At 51.2% G+C, this 20,907-nt stretch overlaps 5 protein-coding genes across 5 annotated transcripts; all 5 read right to left on the minus strand.

The window, feature by feature from the left end:
- Positions 1–5,665: 5,665 nt before the first annotated feature.
- J4E82_002476 (uncharacterized protein) lies at positions 5,666–8,742 on the minus strand (the record flags this gene model as incomplete). Its single annotated transcript, XM_051728777.1, has 4 exons — positions 5,666–6,660; positions 7,738–7,834; positions 7,896–8,572; positions 8,622–8,742. The coding sequence occupies 4 exons, from the start codon at positions 8,740–8,742 to the stop codon at positions 5,666–5,668; spliced, it is 1,890 nt and encodes a 629-aa protein (XP_051591295.1).
- Positions 8,743–9,768: 1,026 nt separating this feature from the next.
- Positions 9,769–10,699, minus strand: J4E82_002477 (uncharacterized protein; the record flags this gene model as incomplete). Its single annotated transcript, XM_051728778.1, has 2 exons — positions 9,769–9,780; positions 10,361–10,699. The coding sequence occupies 2 exons, from the start codon at positions 10,697–10,699 to the stop codon at positions 9,769–9,771; spliced, it is 351 nt and encodes a 116-aa protein (XP_051591296.1).
- Positions 10,700–11,833: 1,134 nt separating this feature from the next.
- J4E82_002478 (uncharacterized protein) lies at positions 11,834–12,962 on the minus strand (the record flags this gene model as incomplete). The annotated part of the gene is made up of 2 exons (XM_051728779.1): positions 11,834–11,898; positions 11,960–12,962. 2 exons carry the CDS (start codon positions 12,960–12,962, stop codon positions 11,834–11,836), a joined length of 1,068 nt encoding a protein of 355 aa, XP_051591297.1.
- Positions 12,963–13,959: 997 nt separating this feature from the next.
- On the minus strand, positions 13,960–17,417 carry J4E82_002479 (uncharacterized protein; the record flags this gene model as incomplete). Its single annotated transcript, XM_051728780.1, has 5 exons — positions 13,960–15,881; positions 15,935–16,211; positions 16,260–16,848; positions 16,903–17,060; positions 17,112–17,417. The coding sequence occupies 5 exons, from the start codon at positions 17,415–17,417 to the stop codon at positions 13,960–13,962; spliced, it is 3,252 nt and encodes a 1,083-aa protein (XP_051591298.1).
- A 1,317-nt stretch (positions 17,418–18,734) lies between these two features.
- On the minus strand, positions 18,735–19,511 carry J4E82_002480 (uncharacterized protein; the record flags this gene model as incomplete). The annotated part of the gene is made up of 1 exon (XM_051728781.1): positions 18,735–19,511. One exon carries the CDS (start codon positions 19,509–19,511, stop codon positions 18,735–18,737), a length of 777 nt encoding a protein of 258 aa, XP_051591299.1.
- Positions 19,512–20,907: the final 1,396 nt, after the last annotated feature.

Raw genomic sequence — 20,907 nt, forward strand, 5'->3', positions numbered from 1 at the left:
AGTTGGACATGCCCGTCCGTCGCTCTGACTATGCCCATGAATACAGACGCGATCCCGACGAGAAAGCCCACGAATACAGGAGCGACAATGACGAGAAGGCCCATGAGTACAGAAGCGACAACGACGAGAAAGCCCATGAATATCGCGCAGTTGCGGATTACTGAGTTCAGATGACCAAGCTTCACAAAAGCCTGCTCGAGTAGTTGGCTTAAGTTTTGTGGGAAGTGCGGTAGGCCAGGGTGCCTTGGCGGTAGTATTGCGTGGATTTAGCTCAGCTCTATTATACTCACCACACTCATTTGATCACCATAAGAGACAATACATACAACACAAGATAGGTTATTATACTTCAAATACAAGAGCCAATTTGCTCGCTCGAATGGAGAAACACAGCTGTGCCTCCTTCCCCCTACTCAGTCTTAAGTTTGTTTTCCTTCCTAGCTGAAAGTCCTTCTCCCGCTGTGACTCGAATGTAAAACAGGTTCAGAAGAAAATCACACTATATTTACATAAAACTACTGCTCTTAAACATTTTACCTAAAGGTACTCATCTGGCATAGAGATAAGCGTCTCGTTGTTAGCCGCGCACATGGCCGGATGATCCTCTGGTAGAGCCATCATGTTGGCCATCTTAACGTCTGAGCACTGTCTTTGCATCAGCATGAGCTCTATCTCTCACAAGCTGAAGCAACTGACATAGTATTCCCAATTGCCCGTCTTTGAATCTTTGGCCTCAAAATACATGACACCAATCTCGTCAACAGCTGTCTCGAACGGTATCGTGACATTCACACATAGTTGTCCAGAAGGCTGGATGGGTACGTCTTGCATGATGATGAAGGGGAAGTCTTCCCTCTCTCTCGGCACCCTATGTCGGGTATAGAGGACCGTCACAAGATCCCCAGGATGGCCTGAAAACGAGAGAAAACCGCGGGATCGGCGGGAGTACCGTTGCGGGTTATGCAATATCTCCCCTTCCTGGTATCAGCCCACGCGGTCGAGCCAAAGACAAGGAAAGATATGAGTACATACCACAAAAAGGAACGTATCTATCAATCGATGGTCGTCCGCGAGTCATCCATGGAAATTGGACGTGAAAGCCGGCGTGTGCGGCGTAGACTAGGTCGGCGCTAATGGCAAATAGGAATGTGATTGTAGTAAGAGGGGCCATGATTGATAGAGGTGAGTTTACGTTCTGCAAGGTGGAATGCCAGAGCAAGATGTAGTGGGCTCAGTCGGTCTAATGCCAGAGTTAGGAAGCCTTGCGAGTCGTGTAGGGTCCCACCCCAATATGGCTAGACGCTGATCGCTCTCGGGTCGGCCCAGTTTTGGTAGCTTCAGATAAGACTTAATATTAATATACCAAGCGGGGCGGGGCGGCTCACACAAGCCTTCTGCAAGTCACACGCAAGCTTTTTGGCATGGTTGCTTGTCTTTAGGCCTCCCGCCTGCCACAAAGATGCACAGGGTTTAGTCCCGCCACGCAGAGATGCATGTGAGATCCTGCACAATCTCGAAGGCACGGCCAGCTTGTAACCAAACGTGCTTTCTCTGGCTAACGGAAAGTCTTTCGGCGAGAGCGAGTGTATTCGATAGCAAGAGAGAACGGCAAGGCTTATCTGGCGCCATGCAACCCCATTTTCTGAGCCAGCGCCTGTTTTGACCTTCGCTTCGCTCACGGCGCAGTCCCTTCCCCTCACTCCGCTCTCTGACCACGTCTCTCCATGTTCTTCTCCAAAGCCAAACCTAGCTCCTCCAAATATGCCCCCCTGGCGATAGACGCTGACGGTGAGGAGACCATCAAAAGTCCCGAGAAGCGGTCCATCTCTGAGGATGACGACTCTTCCCTTTCCCTGATTGCATCAAACAATCTGCCCTCCCTTGCACCATCCAAACTCTTCCAGCTACCCAAAATCGTCGCTTATCTCTCCTTCGCCCTGGCACTGCTATCAGCAGCAAATATCGCTCTCCTCAACGTCACTCTAGCAGAATATCAAGCCTACCCATTCTCTGACTCTGAGCTTGAGGCGCTTCCTCACGGCGATGCCAGACTAGGACTAAACAGAGCAGCGGGCATGCTTGCCCCTTCCCATATATATCAATATTCTTGGGCAGATAGAATTGCACGAGTGAGCCGAAAGTTGAAGAGTACTGTGTGGGGCCAGGGGGTACAGGTGTATGTCACGGTTGAGGTTCGTCTTTTGTATTTGCTTCTTCTGCGTCTCCTTTAATGAGTCATCTACCTACTCTGCCTCGACTCTTAGGTCCGCATCTGCTAACGAACAAGAAGGACTCGACAATAATGCGCTTTCCGGTCCCCTCCCCTGGCATCAATGCTTGCGCACTTACCTGGAGTCCGCCTCTTGAGTTTTCTGCGCGTACTTGGAACTTCACAACGAAAGGGGATATCACGGAGATCGAGGTCTGGCAGCTGATCGCGCCCTCTCCCGCCTCCGCCATCACCCCCTCTGGTATGGATGAGCTCGACTATGATACCCTGTCATACTCGACCCTTCCTGTGCGTGGAGAGCTTCTCGGGGTACTGGATCTCACGGTCAAGCTGAATAGCACAACATTGGAGTTCGCCTGCCCCAGCGAGGCACAGAATCTGATCGTGGAGATGAGGTGTCAGCGGGTGGCGTGTCATTTAAGCTATAATCAGCTTGACGTGGCCTCGGGTTTCGGGTTTAGTCTGGCAAGGAGACAAGAATGAGCGGAAGTAGAGTAGTTATGTTGCTTCCCACCCGCGTCTTTATCTATATAGTACGGATGACAAAATGCCACGATCCTGCATGAGAACACAAGCTCTGTTCGAGAGACCACACTAGACTGAGGACGGGATGTAGAACCGATGATTTGTAGTAAAATCTATTGACACACGATCACCTTAGTCTACCTTTCCTCAACTATCATCCTACCACGAATAATGTCACGTGGGTACTTTGGCAAGGATGTAACCCACCTTCCCACACAAGCTTAGCTCGATTCTCACAACATTGTGTTCATGATATCTTATAGATAGCCCACACAGAACCCGCCTAGTGGTCTGTTGTACAACACTCATCAAGCACAACATGTCTACCCAATTTGACGCTGAGTCTATCGCTCGTCTCTCTCTACACGACGCGACCAACTTCGGCATTCAGCATTCCCAAACCCTTCACCGTCTAGCAATTCTGCAGCACTGGAGAGTTTCCACTGGTTCGAAAGTACTGGAACTAGGATGTGGGCAAGGAGATTGTACGACTGTGCTTGCCTCCGCCGTGGGTGAACAGGGCAAGGTCGTCGCCGTTGATCCAGCGGAATTGGACTATGGTACCTCTTTTCCGTTCCTACCTTACTGCTGTCTTTATGGATGAGCAAAGCGTAGCGGACTAATCCTCTTACAGGCTCTCCATATACTCTAGGCCAAGCACAGGATCACATCTCGCGAAGCCCGTTAGGTAGGCAGATTGCTTGGGTCCAACAGTCTCCCGTGGACTATCTCTCATCACTGCCAACCAGCAGCAGTCAAGAGTTCGATGCTACAGTGCTCGCCCACTGTCTGTGGTACTTCTCCTCCCCTTCACTTATTCTTTCCACTTTCCGGGCCATCAAGCAGCACAGCAAACGTCTGCTCCTTGCCGAGTGGTCTTTGGTAGCGACACACTCCTCTTCTCAGCCTCACGTACTAGCTGCGCTCGCGCAGGCAGCGCTGGAGTGCCGTAAACCCAATAGTATCTCAAATATACGCACAGTGCTGGGGCCAAAGCGTCTTACCGAGCTAGCTCTGGCTGCCGGGTGGCAATTGGAGAGTGAGAGCCGTGTGCAGAGTGGAGAGGGGTTGTTGGACGGACAATGGGAAGTCGCTGCTTGTCTCTCTCCTTCTTTTGAAAGACAAGTAGAGGAGAAGATAAGTGATGAAAGGGAACGAGGGGTGGTTTTAGCATTGCGGGATGCATGTGAGGCGAGCTTGGAGAACGTGCCGGGAGGACCGAAGGGAGTTCGGGCGATGGATGTTTGGGTTGCTAATTTTGTTTGATCAGGCGAGCGGAGGATGTCGTCCGGGGAGAAGTCAGATCTGGTATTGTCTCTACGTAGTGTGACCGCACCTACATCTTGGTTGGTACGCTCGTATAATCTAGTGCAAATCTTGACCTTTGATGTAACCACCAGAGGTCTTACTTCGATTCTCATGACCGAAGGATTGCTGTGCTGCATCTGAGCATCCATCGTCATTCATGTAATGGTAAGCCCTATCTTGGTGTCATCCAACCGTCACGCTGAATCTCCGAGGAAAAGGTCTCGGGTTGGAAGGCACAGCTCAGCTTCTCGGGATGAAGCTTACCCGGCGAGCAAATCCCAGTGCATACGCTTCGTCGCAGCCGATGCAACATCGACTACGTTAGATGGGAAGAGCTAGGAGGACCCAGGCAGCCACTCGATCCTTCGGGCGGATACAAGCAATGACAAGGCCTTGGAGTGACGACAGTGGTAGAGGATTACCCAAAGTTACTTCGTCTTGTGGGGAAGGTTGGGGTTGCGGTGATAGAAGGATGCTTCAATGCAAGGCCACCCTCAGCATACGAAGACATTTAATCTATAGTGGAACACAGACTGGTTCAATTAGCCTCAATCATACCTGATCTTCCTCGTAAGGTGTTGTATTTAGACCCCACGGGGCGTACGGAACGCCTTACCCACCCCCAGGTTTCGGGAGTGCAGAGAGATGAGGTTTAGTTCCATGCAGGTCGCGATCCGTCGCGCAGCCGTTCTTCCCGGTTTCTATTCTCCATTTGGTAATGGTTATTCATAGCCTCCTAAGGAATCAATTTGGTAAAGGCCTCGAAAGGTGTATAAAGTCGTCCTGTGTCATCTTGGATATCCCCTCATCAACACAACTCGCATCCTCTCTTCACGTTCCATTACCCAGAACAGCACTCTTCTCTCAAGAAGCAACCAATCATCCTCTTGCAATCACCATGCGTTTCGCTGCCATCATCGCTGCCCTCGCCGTCACGGCCACCGCGCTTCCCGCAACCTCGCTAGAGCAGACGGGTGCATCTCTTGGTACGTGATGTTTCTGTCACCAGTCTCCACGTCCGGGGTACTTGGATAGTGAAAGCCCTGGCTAACGATTGGTTCTCATGTTAGACGCTCAGGCGGCCGCTTGTGCCCACCAAGACTCATATGACATCTGCCGTTCTAACTGCAGCCCGCTCGCTCCGGCGTTCGCCTGCCAGATCAACTGTCTCATCGCCTATTGTGCCTAAGGTACTGCATCGAGCGATTGAAGCGTAGTGGAGCGGTACTGGATGGGGAGGATCCTGATTCACTGTTGAAGTAGAGTTGATAGGGTTGGAGACACGCATGCTTTCATGTAGGGCCTATAGACTGGCCAGCCATTCGTTGCCCTTGTGCACAATAGAAATCAGTCAGAACCGAGTCAGATTAGTCTTCTCGCCGCAGATCCATGTGAAAGTCCAGAAATCTAATGTTTAGTATTGATAGAGCAGATAATGTGTAGATTGGATATCATGTTCAGTACATACCCAAAACGCCCAAAACCGGAAAAGCATGCCATATCAAAGAGTCGTCAAGAATGAAGGGTGTTCCCGCTGCCAAACCATTACGCCGTGCAAAACCCCCCATCAAATCATTATTATGTCATGTCGACTAAAATTTACTAGCGCCGTCCAAAGCCATTGGCCATCTGTTTCTGTACATACTTGGCACCCTCTTTCTTGATGATGGGCAGCGCGTAGTCCTTGAACATGCCCATAGCCTGCCTCTGCCACTCAGGCTGTCCGGGCTTTCCTGGCTTGCCCACGTCTCCTCTACCGCTCCTACGGCGGTCATCATAGCGGTCGTCATCGTATCGACCGCGCCTGTCACGATCCCTGTCGTCGTAGCGAGAGTCGCGACGCGGCTTGGTGTTGAACATGTCGTCGTAGCGGTCGTCGTAGCGGTCATCGCGGCGTCTGCGATCGTCACGTGGCTTGTCTCGGCGGTCGCGGTCATCGTAGTAAGGGTCGCGGTCCTTGCGGCGGCGGTCCGACTTGTAGCCTTCAGACTTGTAGCCATCGCGTTCACGCCGGCCGTCGTCCTTGGGTCTGCGAGGCGGATAGTGTTCGTCGTATGAGTCGTAGGTATCCTCGCGCCTAGATCTACGGGGACGATCGTCGCGGGGGCGGTCGTCGCGGTGACTGCGTCGCGGAGGGGGCGGGGAGTCTGATTCCGAGTCGTCGGACGAGTACGAGGGCTGTCTGCGATGGCGACGTGGGCGAGCGCCGCGGTCTCGGTGGTCACGAGGATCTTGCTTTCTGTTAGCCGGTGTTGGGAAACTGCCTTGACGAGCCAACATACCTGGCGGAGGGGGAGGGGGGTAGTCTGATGCTCCAGGTGGAGGGGGAGGGTAGTCTGATGCACCGGGCGGGGGAGGCGGATATTCTGAAGCTCCCGGCGGGGGTGGTGGATAGTGTGCAGCGCCGGGTGGGGGAGGAGGGTTCATTGGGTATGGCGGCGGCGGCGCATCGTCTTCAGCAGGCCGTTCCTTTCGGGGACGACGATGATCGCCCCTGCGGCTATTGCGATAGTCGCGGTAGTCTCTCTGGTTGTCCTTTCCAGGCGCCCATTTCGGCTTGCCATTTTCGTAGTTCTCAAAGTGGTATGTGGAATCTGCTGTGCCTTGTTAGCGCTGTGCCTACAGACTGGGCAATGGCATCTTACGGGGTGGTGGCTGCCCCATGGGCGGAGGCGGCGGCGGCGATATGGACGGGTCTCTATTTCTGTCACGGCGTCCCATACTCGTAGGCGGGTGGTGTTTGTGTGGTGAAGTTGGCTGTGGTGGTGGTGTTGAGGTTTGAATGTGGACAAGGAAGTGTGGCCTAATGGCAGGCGGCGAGCATCTGACACTTAAAGCGCGGCTCTCGGCAGGGCTGCAGCTCTCAGCTCAGTCTCACAAGACACCATGTCGTCATCTGCCCTATTGCCTCAGCCCGTAGCGCAGAATTGGATTTTTGCGGGGCTTCCGACGCTTTTCGAAGCTTCGCGACGGCGTGGCAGAGGTCGAGTGGGCTGTGTATGTAGGCTGCGATCATCGTGCATGGGTAGCACCTCTGCCCGGGCCCACTCCTGCAAGCCATAGCCGATAGCCACACTCGACTGGCCAGCTTGCGCGCGCTCCAAAAGGACCGACCGTTCCCCCGCACCATCGCGTGGGATACTGGCAGATCAGGGTCTCGCGGAGCATATCCATGGATGTTTCTATGGAGAATGCTACGTGGTCTCCAGACGGTGGTCTACTCATCCTCATCTCCTCACACGCCCAGAAAGACGTCAGGGGCCACTGTGTCACCCAATCGCGACACTTGCTGACCATGTCTCGTTACCTCGTCACTGATGTCCTGACCTTGACCACGGTCACGGGGAGCGGTGAACGTCGACACCGAATACAGACTAGCCGTCTCATGACTCAACCTATCGGTGCCTGCATCCATCAATCACATTGAGATTGAATATCCTGGGTATTTCCACGATATCAAAGGCGCCCACCGACACATGGTTGATAAAGCGGCCTACGTCATACCGACTGCGCGTTGTTAGGGAGCTTGGATTCATCAACGTCATAAAGTTTAGAAGATCTTCATAGCCAGACGAGTGGGCGACGGCTTCGATGAGCCTCCGACGCCTACTACGTATGTATTGACTAGCTGCCATGATGCCTATTCCAGCTTCACCAGTACAATCACTCAAGACTCTGGCTTGCGACTGGCACTCTAAATCTCCTTTTTCCATTCCAAGACCAGTCTAGCGCAGCGCCTAGGATAATCGCACCAAGAATCGGTCCGGCATACTAGATATGGATGTATGGATTCAGCGTATATTTCACATGCACTTAACATGGAGACACTTACGTTCATATTGAACCTGTCCAGAGGAAGGACAGTCGGGAGCGGCATCCAAATGAAGGTGAATAGGATGTAGCACAAGGCACCAATGTTGATATATGGCCCCGCAATGCCCAATCTAAATGGTCCCCATGGAATTGGCGATGGTGCCGTCCTCGACATTCGATGCCACAAAAGGAACAAGACAGGAAGGAAGTACGAAAGGTACAAGCCCAATGCTGTGAGAGAGATGATAGCGTTGAACGCCGTGCTTGAACCGACGTTGATCAGAGCGAGTATGCAAACACAAAGAGCACTGAGATATAGCGCGTTGACCGGCACTCCAAAGGTCGGATGAACCTTTGCGAATGCAGACGAACATGGTAATCCCCCGTCTCTTGAGAAAGCCCAGATGAGACGTGAGACTGAAGCGAAGACGTTGAAAAAGGATACAAAGATGATATATATTAGCATAAAGATGAACAGGTTCGTAGCTGCTTTAGATCCAGTGGCTTGGTAGTAGACCTCGATGATCGGCAGAGGTGAAGCGGAGACACGTTTTGCGTCACCAATGGTGAACAAGACAGTGATCATATAAATGAGTTGCATGAGGCCGTTAACCACGACGGAGAAGATGATAGACCGTGGAACCCGGGTACGTGCTTGTTTGACTTCATCAGACATGTGAATGATACTATCGAAACCTACAGATCATTAGTATGTCCGAGTTAGAGATTACTTCCGCTAGCTTACCACATAGAGGGTAAGTAACAGTGATGAGTCCTATACCCCAGGCTACTGCCGAGTTGTCCCATCCGCTGACGTCCTTGGTCAAGGTTTGGAAGACGTATTCTGTAGAGCTTTTCTGTGCCATGACTGCAGATGGGAAGACACAGAGTCAACATATGCCTCACGTGCACTTCGTAGAGTCTAGCATACCTAATAATGTAATGACACCCGCAAGAAAAAATCCAACATGGCATATCGCTCCGACTGTTTCGAGTATGTTGATAAACTTGGGTAGCCAGAGGTTGCCAATAAAAGGAATGGCTGTCGCAGCGCACATGATAAGTGTAGTATGCCATCGCTGGGAGACGTATCCCTGGTTGTTAAAGGAAGCCAAACCGACGACAATGTTCGCTATCAATGCTGGATTGGAAGCACAGCTACAGACCCAGGCGAAAACCGTAATCCACCCTTGCATCAAACCGAAGAAGCGGTTCCACCTCGGTGCAAAAGTAGCAGACCACCTATACTGAGCGCCGACCGTAGGATCCATGGATGACATTTCAGCAAGTGACAGGGCCACTAATATTGTTCCAGCCCAAGCGAAGATGCTGCCATAGACGATGGAGGCTGGACCGCCATTGCTCAACGCGAATTGGAAAGTAACTGCAGATGCTTCCCATGAACATTGCATGAGGAAATTAAAGTTTACCGAAGAGGGGGTATTGATGTATCGCTGAAGGGCATTAGAGAAATCGTGTACTTGGACTGTGAGCGTACGTGTAGTGCCCCTCCTTCAAGGCCTCCTGCGCCATTAGCCCTCTGGCCCTCGACAGCATCTTGTACAGTCTCCTTGTTGGTGCTCGTTATATCGCACTCTGAACTGACCAGCGTCTTTTCTGTCATTTTCATCATCGGCCCAGGCAGTCGTCTGATTTAGAAAAGTCATCTCAGGAACATCGGGCCAACTTCTTTTCTTATCGACGCAAGTTTTTTTTTCCGCAGACATTAGCCTTAAAAACTGCATACATAACTGATGATCATACGCCGTACAAGGCGATGGCATGCATGTGTGTCAAGGAGCTGTGCAGCATAAGCTGCTACTTTTACCCAACGGCCATTCGAGGCCAAGCAAACATATACTATCGTGCATTGCGGATACCCTGTCAAGCGCTTACTCTTCAATCTGTGATAGGTCTGTTGTTCACGCTCTATGCTCTCAACATATCAGCCTTGCCTCGTTCGGGCAGCACTTAGCCACAAACGTTTGATATTTGAATAGCACATCGTTTGGAGATGAACAGTGACAATCGACACCGTTTCTGCAAGGTATGCAGCCCCTGAGTCGTCTTACGAAGAACTGAATCTCGGACGATGACGGCTTCCGTGAAGCAAGCCGATTAGCGGCATTGAATGACGTAGTGTTTGGGGTCTGAAGACCCGACTGTCGCTCTCTAAATAGTAGGGTACATAAAAGACACGAAACACGCGATCGGCGGCAGTAGAGACTATCGCCAATCCCAAGGTGACAGCGATGATGCAGGTGGATGAAGAGGTGGCTGGACGGTGATGCCCAGGGTCGAATTTCCTCCCTCTTGATCCACAAGCCGACGTTTAGCGTCAGCCCTCCCGCCGCCTTCACAACTCTAAATTTTACTTTACATCCACGCCTGTTGGTTGGGCGTCCCCGCCCCCGCTAATCGACGCGCATCCGCTACGCATCAAGCTTTCGCAGCAAGTCCGCCCACTGGACGACTGTAAGGAACCTGATCTAGCTCGGAAACCCTCACAGATCCTGGCATTTCGTGCAGTTCACTTTCCCCGCCAGCTAACTGTGCAGGGTTGCCATCCTGCTCGTATCGATAAATGTCCTTTGGCGTGTACTCTTCAGGTACACGGGTCGAGGGAGTCGCATCTCGCGCTCTCTTGCGCCATCGCAACGCCTGAGCGATGAAAATCCCCAAACCAATCAAGGCGATAGCTCCGAGTGCTGCCCCAACACCGATGCCAGCTTTCGCACCCGCAGACAGTTCACTGTTGCCGGTGGCTATCGCTGTGCTCGTTGCTGGCAGCGTCGTTATCGAAGACGAGATCATGGACGACATGGTTGAAGAGACAATCGATGAAGTCGCTGTAGGTATAGGGTCCCCGAAACGCGCCGCGATCGTGTATCGCGGGATAGTGCTCCTCTCAGCGCAGCATTGATTCGAAGACCCGCAACACCACGTTGCCGAATCAGCAGCACCAGTACAAGGTGTGACTATTTCATCGTTGTCTCTTTGCGAAGGGCTCTTTTTCAAGTTAGCTTTAGTGGCCTATACAAACGCCGTGCCTTGTGTACCTCCGCTGAGCAAAGCTCCTGGCATCCTCCTCCTTCCCAGCTGCTCTTCGTACACGTTTCTCGATAGATGGTCGACGAATCCTTATTCTGGCACAGTCCGTTCGGTAGTAAGTTATCCCACGAAGCGCAGCAAATGGTGCTGAGTGGATTCGAGGTATCGTTAATTCTTGGTGCGTACGCAGGATGCGTATTCTCGGTTCCGTTGCGCCAATAGCAGGCTGCCATCGCTTTCTGCAGGAAAGTGTGATGTTGTAGTAGAAGTACGGTGACTATATAACGCGACACGACAGGAGGCTGGAATGACTGAAGAGCCAAAAACCAAGATGAGATTCGAGCTGGTTTTGGTACCAAGTAACAGGCCCCTTTTGAAAGATTGGCTTACCACCGCTCGCAAAGCGCTGGGGGCTAACTTTCATCGATTTTGACTGCCACCAGTGAGACACAGCGAACCAGACACCGAGCTTGAGCAACAAACGAGGTTTGTGAGTCTGCTCAGCCTTGTAACACTCGACGCTTACAACGGTTGGCTGATATGGTAGCAGGTAATCTCAAGCACGTAAGCCTTTACGCCCCAACCGTCTCACCGGACTTCGCCTCACCGAGTATAGCCCTCTAACTATAACCAAAGTACAACGGAAGTCCCGCTTGAAGCATCGTTATTTCTGCGGTATTCGACCTTGAGTAACACCAGCTTACCCTTTAGCTGTCAGCCTTTTGTATTGTCATAAACGGAAGCGATAGACCATAGCCCATACCATTAGCGAAGCTCATCAGTCTTTGAGATGAAGGTATGTATGTACTTGGTATTGTCAATATATACAATGAAGTCGCGAATATGGCACAGTTCAGCCCTCCTGAAAGAGCACTACGAGATGCTCAAGACCAGCTTAGGAAAGCTTTAGGTGCAGATGGTCCTCCCACCATTGCCAGTAAGACTCCACTTAGTCTTGTTAGCTGTGCAAGCTAGATTTGGGTATACCAAGTCAGTACATGTTTCACTTGCAGTTCGTATGGGGATACTTACGGCTCTCTCTCACAGTAGTTCCATCAACCTTAATCGCGATCGCGATGTCCCTGCTGTTTGCAAATTCGGTCCTGGCGGCAAGACGAACTTCACCACCGCCGCTAACAGTACCAGCCTTGATGTTGACATTGTAGCAGTTCTCGAGCAAGATGGCGTTGTTTCCAGTGTTGGCGACATCAATGGTGCCAATCTCCACACCACCAGAAGCAGAGACACAGAAGATTCCGCGACCACCACCACGAGCCTTGACACGGTTGACCTTGATATTAGTTGCGTATCCGCCGTTGAGCTTTCCAGCTTCGTTAGCAAAACGTAAGGCGGCGTATCCGGTGCCTGCGCCGCAATTGTCGCAGTCTACGGTGCCGATGTTTGCGTTTGTAACCTTTTGAACAAGTAGACCACACTCTCCGACATTCTTGCCGATTACGGAGCCGACCTCAAGCTTGTCGATGTTCCATGTCTCGACGCAGTGCGACGTGCCGCCGGTGCAGGTGATGGTGCCCATCTTGACGTTTGTGTTGGCTGCTCGGTCACGGTCGAATCGAATTCCCATCCCTTCCTTGAGATTGAAGTTGATGGTGCCTAGAGTCAGGTCTTTGGTGCCAGAGAAGCGCATGCCAAAGTAGGTGGAACCAGCCATGGTCAGGTAAGGGATCTTGACGCCGGACTGATCGGTCACTTCAATGTTTCCTCCTCCGCTTTTGGGAGAAACTGTGATAGTCCCGCAGCCTTCGAACGTCTTTCCACTCGTGATGGTAAGGGTGCTCGCGCCAATGTTACCGGACGCTATAACGGAAACACGCTGTCCACTGCTGATTCCATCGAGCGCACGTTGGATGGCTAGGCGGTAGTCGGAGCCAGTGTAGAGGTTTGTCGAGCCCTTGGTTGCTGTGTAAGAGCTACCGGATCCAGTGACTCGTGCGTCGGGTGTGCCGGAACCGCATTGAGCATAGGCAGCTGAGGCAAGCGCCAGCACCGCCGTGAGACCAGTGAATTGAACCATGTTTATCGCTTGGACGAAGGGAAAGGAACAGAGAAGATATGCTATGGTTGGTACCATTCACAGATCATCAGGGGCGCACTTCTTATAGGACCGAAAAGTACGGCGACGATCCTTCACTCCTGCACTTCTCCTCTCCAAATAATACCAAGACTCCGATATGACCTCCATCGGACCGCTTTCACCATTTCGGAGTCATATGCAAAACAGCGAAGTATGCCAATAAGCGGCCCACTCGTCACTGTCAGACAAACATCTCCCAAAGTAGTCTTTGCCGTAGTCCCGCCGATCAATTGCAAACACCAGTATCCGGATATACCACCTATCATACCAGGCTCTCAAACGCTACCATGTCGTCCAAGACTATTGGCGCCCGCGCCACTCTCGTTTCATAGTTTTAGCAACCCCAGATATTTCCAAGCTCGGCAGATTAACTACTTCCCGGCATGTTTGGGAAAATCTCCACCACTGTACTACCCCAGAACATATCCATATTGCGGTAGTATCCGATACTTGTCTCGTTTGCGTAAACCTTCCGCATTACTGCATACACGATGTCGTGTGTTGTCGACAGCCAGTTCGGTGCATCTACTCCCTGTGCCTCATGGTTACAGTTTAAGTGATCGTCCGGGGTGCGTATCCCCCGCAAAACCTCGTTTGCGCGCATCACGCGACGCCATGGCTCCACGTGAATATGCAGCCTACTCGGGTTGATTCACCCCGCTAGACGTTTCTTGGCAGCATATTTCTCCGCCGCGTTATCTTGTGCATATTGTTCCGCTGCCAAGGTTACCAAGATCAGCCATCCTGTTTCATCGCTTTTACAGCGGGACGGGTAAGAGGTTTCGCATGTTGTTCTAGAATTCATTGATTCATGGTGCCGCTAATACAATCAATCGGAGGACGCTTGGATTCAAAGCGCATCAAAATATTTACTAGATACAGTACCGAAATTCGAAGTCTCTGATCCCAAGAGAACAGCTTAAACTATGAAACTCTTCTACTCGAACACATCGCTCACGTACCTATCCTCCTTGATCTTTTCCAGCCACTCCAAGGCATCTTGTTCCGTCTTGCCTGGGAAAGTATCCCTAAAGATTTTCATGCACACTTCTGCTGTGCTCTTTGCCAACTTACTTGCACTACCACAGATGAAGATCTTCGCGCCTCCGTCCCCAAATAGCTCGGCTAACTCCTTCCGCTCGTCCCACATGCGATCAGGCACACGTTGCGCTTTCTCACCGCTAGGAGCGACCTTCGAGAAACAGCCACGCACACTGACGACGCCATCGGTCTCCCACTGCTTCAACTCATCAGAATAGATGAAGTCCTTCTCGTAATGACGACAGCCGAAGTACAAAATCGCCGGACCGACCTTCGCGTTACGAGCCTTCTTAATGGTTGCGCGCTCTTGGATGAAGCCCCGCATGGGAGCGAGACCTGAGCCTGCACATATCATGATAACGGGTACAGTCGGGTCGGAAGGTAGGTGAAAATTGATGTTTGTCGGACGCGGGAAGCAACGAATCTTCTCTCCCGGCTCTTGACGTGCTAGGTATGTAGATGCGACACCGTGGAAGCGGCGATCATCACCGCTCCATGCAGCCTCGTCGTGGACGTCGTAAGTCAGAGATGCAGTCAGACGCTGGCTAGCGTTTCCTTCAGCTGTCTGGACAAACTCAACATTAGCGAGGGGCGATGACGAAATGCTGTATTGACGAGGAGACAGTGGTTTGAGTGAGTCGAGATAAACCGCAAAAGGTAGCTGACAGTCTGGATGGTCTTCGAGAATATCAAGAATACTGTAGCGCTTGGGTATGACTTCTTTCTTGTACGTCTCGTCATTTGCTAGGTCCAATAGTCTGGCCCGTTTGTTCTCCGGTGTCGCCTCTGCAAGAGTTTGTAGTTGCTTTTGCGAGATCGGCGTACCCAGTTCCACACGTGTCATCAGCAGATCGAAGATCGAGATTGGTGCTTCGGTCGTGATGAAAGTCTTGTTGGTTCCAGTGATATGGATGTTGTCATCAGGTGACAGGTCGAAGCGCTTCATCACCCGTCTGACATTGGATATGCTGTTGAGCGGCAGGATGACCATATAGTCGCCTGAACGATATGATGTCCCCGGTGGAAGTTCAATCTCCATGTGCTTTTTGGTAAGGCCGACCTCGCCGCCACCCAAATCCTTGTTGACCTTAACTTCACCGTAACCGATTTCTTTACCTCCGAGGTACGTGGCGAACTTCGGAGGTGTGATGTCGGCCTGAAGCTGTCCACCGAGTATTTCAGTAGTAGTGCCACTCGACTTGCGAAGATCACTCCACATTTGTTCAGACCACTTCTCCCACGGACCCATGATATCTTCTTTCACATTGACGAAACCGGTCTCAGTAAAGTGTTTCGCGCCCATCTTCTCGAACAACTCATCGGTAAGTTTGGGAACACGGTGATATGAATGAGTCCAGTCGCTATTTCCGACCCCAAAGACAGCATACTGAACTCCCTCAAGCAGCTTGGAGTTTGCATTGCTCTCAAGCCATGCGGTGAACTTCTTTGCATTGTCAGCTGGCTTGCCTTCGTAAGACGGTTCAATGATGACGATAGGCTGGTCCTTAGGAATATGCTCAGTGGCTGAGTCCAAACTGCCTATGTTTGCCTTGAATCCGTATCGCCCAGCATTGGTCTCTAAGTCCTCGGCATAGGACTTGCATGTACCGGCGTTCGAACCGTAGAGTACTGTAATGGGCTTGGCATCTTTGGTAGGTGCATTTGGTTCTCCAGTCTTGCCGAATCCATCGCCATCATCCTTCTTGGCAGCAGTGGTACTGGTACCAGCGCCACCCAGACTAGCCATTGTACGTCCAGGTCGCCTGCGCACTTTGATCTTCAAATCCTTCGGTTTTTGCGTGATGGTGACTGCGACATCTGAATAATTGGATCAGCAGTGTTCCTGTACATCAGGAAAATGATACACATACGAAGCTGGTAACCAGGATCCGCTAGCTCAACCTGAAACTTCTGCAAAATGAGTGCGACAACCATGATCATCTCCTGCTCAGCGAATGTCCTACCAATACAAGCGCGTATTCCATCGCCGAAAGCCTTCCATGCGTTTGGAGGAAGATTCTCCCAACCGCCGTTGAGAAAACGCTCGGGCCGAAACACGTCAGCATCGTCGCCATAGACTTTAGGGTCATGATGGAGTCCTTTTAGGTTCATCAGAATCTGGTCCTTTGGCTGCACCTGATATTTTCCCTTGTTGCCATTAGCACACCAATCATATTGCTGGGAAAATAAACTTACTGCAATCTTAGTAGGCTTCAACGAGTGCTTTCCATTGATTGCAATGGGGCCAAGGAAACGCAATGCCTCGTAGATTGCGAACTTTATGTAGGTGAGCTTCGGGATGTGCTTGAGTTCAAGCGGTCCGTCGCCAAGTACTTCGTCAACTTCTTGCTGAGCCTTCAGATACTTCTCTGGGTTTCTGAGTAGGTGATAGAACAAGAACCCCAAGGTTCCACTTGTGGTCTCATGCCCGGCGACCAAGAAAGTCACCATGTTGTACCTTACAGATTCTTTTGTCATCTTTTCTCCTGTCTCCTTATCGACACCTTCAAGCATAGGGTTCAGTAGATCCTTAGCATCTGGCTGAGGGTGAGCAATCCGGTCTGCAATGATCTGGTCGCACAGTTCGTGCATCTTCTTCACGTTTTCCTGCCGATGAGCTTCGGCAAAGACACGAAGCTTATTTTCGACAGACGTGCGGGTGGCTCTTCTTCCGGACTCTATCAGAACCTCGACCATCTCTTCCACGAAGGGATGTGCGCGGTCGGTATAGAAATTGTTGAACCTGTAACCGAATGCACACAACCCGATCATGTCAAATGTCAACCTCGAAGGTATTAGTAAAGAATGGCAGGTCGTGCGAGAAGGGTGTGATGGTTACCTTGTGAAATCATCACTGCATTCTATCTCGTGCTCTGGACCGAAACGGTCCCATCGAAGCAGCATTTGTGTTGAGATGTCCATCATGCCGTCGAACATCTTCCGTATCCCCATCGGTCCAAACACCGGCATCAGTAGCCGATGTGCAACACCCCAGGCCTGAGTCCTCTATTAATGTGTATACGATAAGATCGAATGTTCATTACGTACCTTTTCGCCAGGGTAGGCTGTGAACAAACCATCTCCAGTCAATGCGCGTACCTCCTCCAGGGTTGCATTGATGGGCTTTTCGAACCTCTCGCTGTCGCAACAGTCGTTTATCGTATCATACGAAGAGACAACGATGAGCTTGCCATCTCGTCCTGGAAGTTCGAGTTGGTAGATCTCGCCATAGATGTCCGCAAGCCGCTGAAAAGATCCTGGCGCATCATTGGGATCGATCTCAGCGAAATTACCCACGAACAAGTGAGGGGGAGGCTGAGGAATAGGGAGGGATTCCGATGATTCAGAGGCCATCGTCAAAGCCTGCCAGGTAATATGCAAATTAATTAGGGTAACAAACAAACTCTTGAGTGATAATGCAGAGGTAAGAAACGACAAGAAATTTGTGTCTCAGCTGCTCATGTCTGGAGAGAGGAGCTGGGCTACATATACCCTGGGGAGTACCACATCCCAGGACTTGTCAGCCTTGTTGTGTCGACCTCCCATAGCAGCCCTCCACCGAAGCCTTACCAACTGATGCTGCCTAGTTGCTGACCCCACAGGGATACAGAGGGCCTAGAGGATATAATTGCAGCCAATGGGGTCCGATTAGGCATCACGCTGTGGGTAGTCAGCAGGATTGAGTTCAGCTCGGCTGTGCTAGCCACATGATAGGCTACCGATTTTTGGTGTACGATAACACAGCGGTATACCGATGCTGCGCCTCGTGCGAGCTGTCGACCGAAGTCCTTCATGGAAATTAGCTCGAACAGGGTGCGCATCCTCTGCCAGTCTAGAATATCTTCACCGGACGGGCCGAGGCGGGGCCACACGACCCGTCCACTCCAATTGGCAAGACCTGCGCCACATCGTAACACGCGCAGCGCCTACTGTTGGAAACGTCACAGCGGCTCAAACAAGCTTCTTGAGGAGGCAGAATCCGACGGAGCGGTTCTCTGTGGGTTGTGAAAGTTGAGTAATCCGCCTGGTAAACGGAGGAAACATCGATACAAGCGTTCGGCGCTGGTCAGTCAACAAGTCGATCGTGACAGCGTAGCGTGACTGAGCGCATCGTCAAGCTCAGATGCATCACTCTACGCCATCTTCACCGCTTGCGTAGGGGTATTGGTGCTATTGGGTTTAGTGATCATTGTAGGTGTATACCCTATACATGCGTGGTAAGATTGACGGCGGTGGGGTGTTCAGGACGCGCCTTAGTTCGGCCGGCTCGAACCGGCCGAGGTGTGCCCTGCTCAGAGCGCGCATTGACCAAGTTCACACACTTTGCTTATACACATTGCAAGTTCGTTTGCAGCTGCAGGAGAACATCAGTCATCGATGTCGAATCCAATTTCATAGGAGAAAAGGGGTTAACCGAATTTCAGCAAGCGCGTCTGTACACTCTCTGACGTCGAGACAAGGACCATCGTCTTTACGAGAAGTTTGTCTCGATTGAAGCGTGACGTAGATAGCTAAGCTTGAGATAGATATAAACACGGCTATTTATGTATTAGGATGTGAATTCTCTTCGGCGCATATACGATCCAGGTACATCCTTAATGGGTACGACTGAGGAAAGCAGAGCTTCGACCCAAGATAGGATACGAGCCGCTTCAACTCATAGCGAGGCTTCTAGGGAGTCGATGCCTTAGCCTCCTTCCCTTTCTTCCAGCTGGCGATGGTACGTCCATCAAAGTGAATCTGGTTGTAGTGTACCTGTAAACCATGTCCGCCCACATGACGCGTATATTTGCCAGTTGCTTCGCCGATAACATAGTCAAGTAGCTCGTAGTGCTCGAGATCCAACATACCCAAGCGGTCGAGAAGGACTAGAGAACAGCTGTACATGTTCTTCAAATGAAATCCTTTAGGAGCGCAACCTTGAGGGAAGCGAATGAAGATAGTGGGATGTTGAGTGTTGATGTCGAAAGTGAACTCCACGAGAGTACCTACACGGACGGTGTCGCGGAAGATCTTGAGCCAGGAATTGTTGCTGTTACTGAGAAATGTGTTTAGTCCCTTCAAGTACCGATAGCTCTCCTCCATTTCCAAGCGTGCTATATCGAAAGCGTCTTCGTGATCGCAATAGTCATCGCATGCGCAATGAATACTATGTCCACAATCACCGCATGGGCAGTTCGGCACATCGTCTTCGAGTACCCGGCGGGAGACGAATTTGGCAGTAAAGGTGGGGCAATGCGCGCGCAGACGGACCAGGAGCGTGATGTCTGTCAGAACATCCTCCATCGAATCCTCGTCAAGGCCGTCAAAGTCTTCATAGACTTCTCCAAACTCATCTTCAATGAGTCCATGATCCCAAGAAATCAGTAGAAGCTTCGGGGCGTTCTGATAATCCGTGACTTTAGGGTAGTACGTTTTGATAAATTGAGCAACTGCTGGGAGCTCCATACGGAAGCACGATTGGCGAAGCCAGATAGGCCGGAACTCGGCCCGAATCTGCTGGCAGACTTGAGTGAATGCACGATAGCGCAGAGTGCCTAGTTGACTTGGGCTGACAGTGCCTCCAATTGGATTTTTGTGGCCCCTGCCTAAAAGGGACGTGTGCGAAGTCAGTGTTTGTCTCACATACAGTTCGTACAGGGACACTTCTTACTCAGCAGTGGTGGTGTCAGCCATTCATCATACACCTTCTCCTTGGTGAAGTGGTATATGCGATTGCGAATCTCTGCGGCTTATTAGCCACCGGGAATGTAGGCAGAAAAAAGAGGGACATACCGGCAGGCAACTCGAGGAGGTAGCAACGATTGACCCCAAACTCGGTCGTACTCTTATCGCTGAGTGATCTGTCACTCCTCTTGCCGCTGTTACTCTTCCGGCCTTTAATCGTCGGAAAGATGTGGCCTCTGCGTCTGTTGATCGGTCAGAAAACACGAGATGACTGACAAAGTGATCTAGGACAACATATACCCGTTAGAAGGCATGTCTGCTGTAGCGTATCGAGTTGGACGGGAATAAGTCAAGTCGCTGACTGCTGGGTTGAGTATAGTTGATTAGGCAGACGCGACGTCCAGAGAAGTGAGAGAGTCCTTTTTTTCAATATGGAAGGAGCGCAGGAGCGCGACGCGAGTTCCCGTGATAAATGACGCAACAAGTCTACAACTCTTGGTAGTCGCAGAACTCGCGAAATCGAGAAGACATCTCTACCACCTAAAACAGTGTCTCATGCATGCCCAAACCAAACGACATGCGTGGAGAGGGTGCTGAAGTGGAAACGGAAATGGCAACTCAAGCACCAAGTTTCAGTCCCTCGCTTAGCTACGGTATGGAGTGAATGCTAATCATCGCTGGCGATGCGATGAATCAAACGTAGCGGATCCGATGACAGTGGTGCACAAGTAGCACACTATGAGTTTTCCATTCCGATTGAATGATTTGGGGCCTCGTGGGGAGCTTTCCAGAAACGCGCACAAACAGCAGGCGCCAGTGAGTGCCCGTCGCAGTTTGCTTCCGCGCCGTACAACGAACAGCTACCACACAACTCATCCTCTGCTCTTCCCGAGATTCTCCACGAGGTCATAAATATAACGCCCTGCTTGTCGACGCTGTCACCGAAAAGTGAATGTGGCGGTATGGCTTTGATTTTGACCTTGTCCTATTGGACGCTTGACAGGTGAACGCAACCACATACCATGGGTGGTGACAATGAACCAGGGCAATAGAGAATTGGTACCAGCCACTCGTGTTATTTCTCCTTCACCAGAAAGTTCTACAACTCATGACAGCGAAAATTTCCACAATACTGACCCAGACTCACCAACCTCGGCTTCCAACTGCTCCAAACACC

The sequence above is a fragment of the Alternaria postmessia genome, assembly GCF_024291825.1.
Source record: "Alternaria postmessia strain BMP 2775 chromosome Unknown scaffold_10, whole genome shotgun sequence".
NCBI lineage: Eukaryota > Fungi > Ascomycota > Dothideomycetes > Pleosporales > Pleosporaceae > Alternaria > Alternaria postmessia.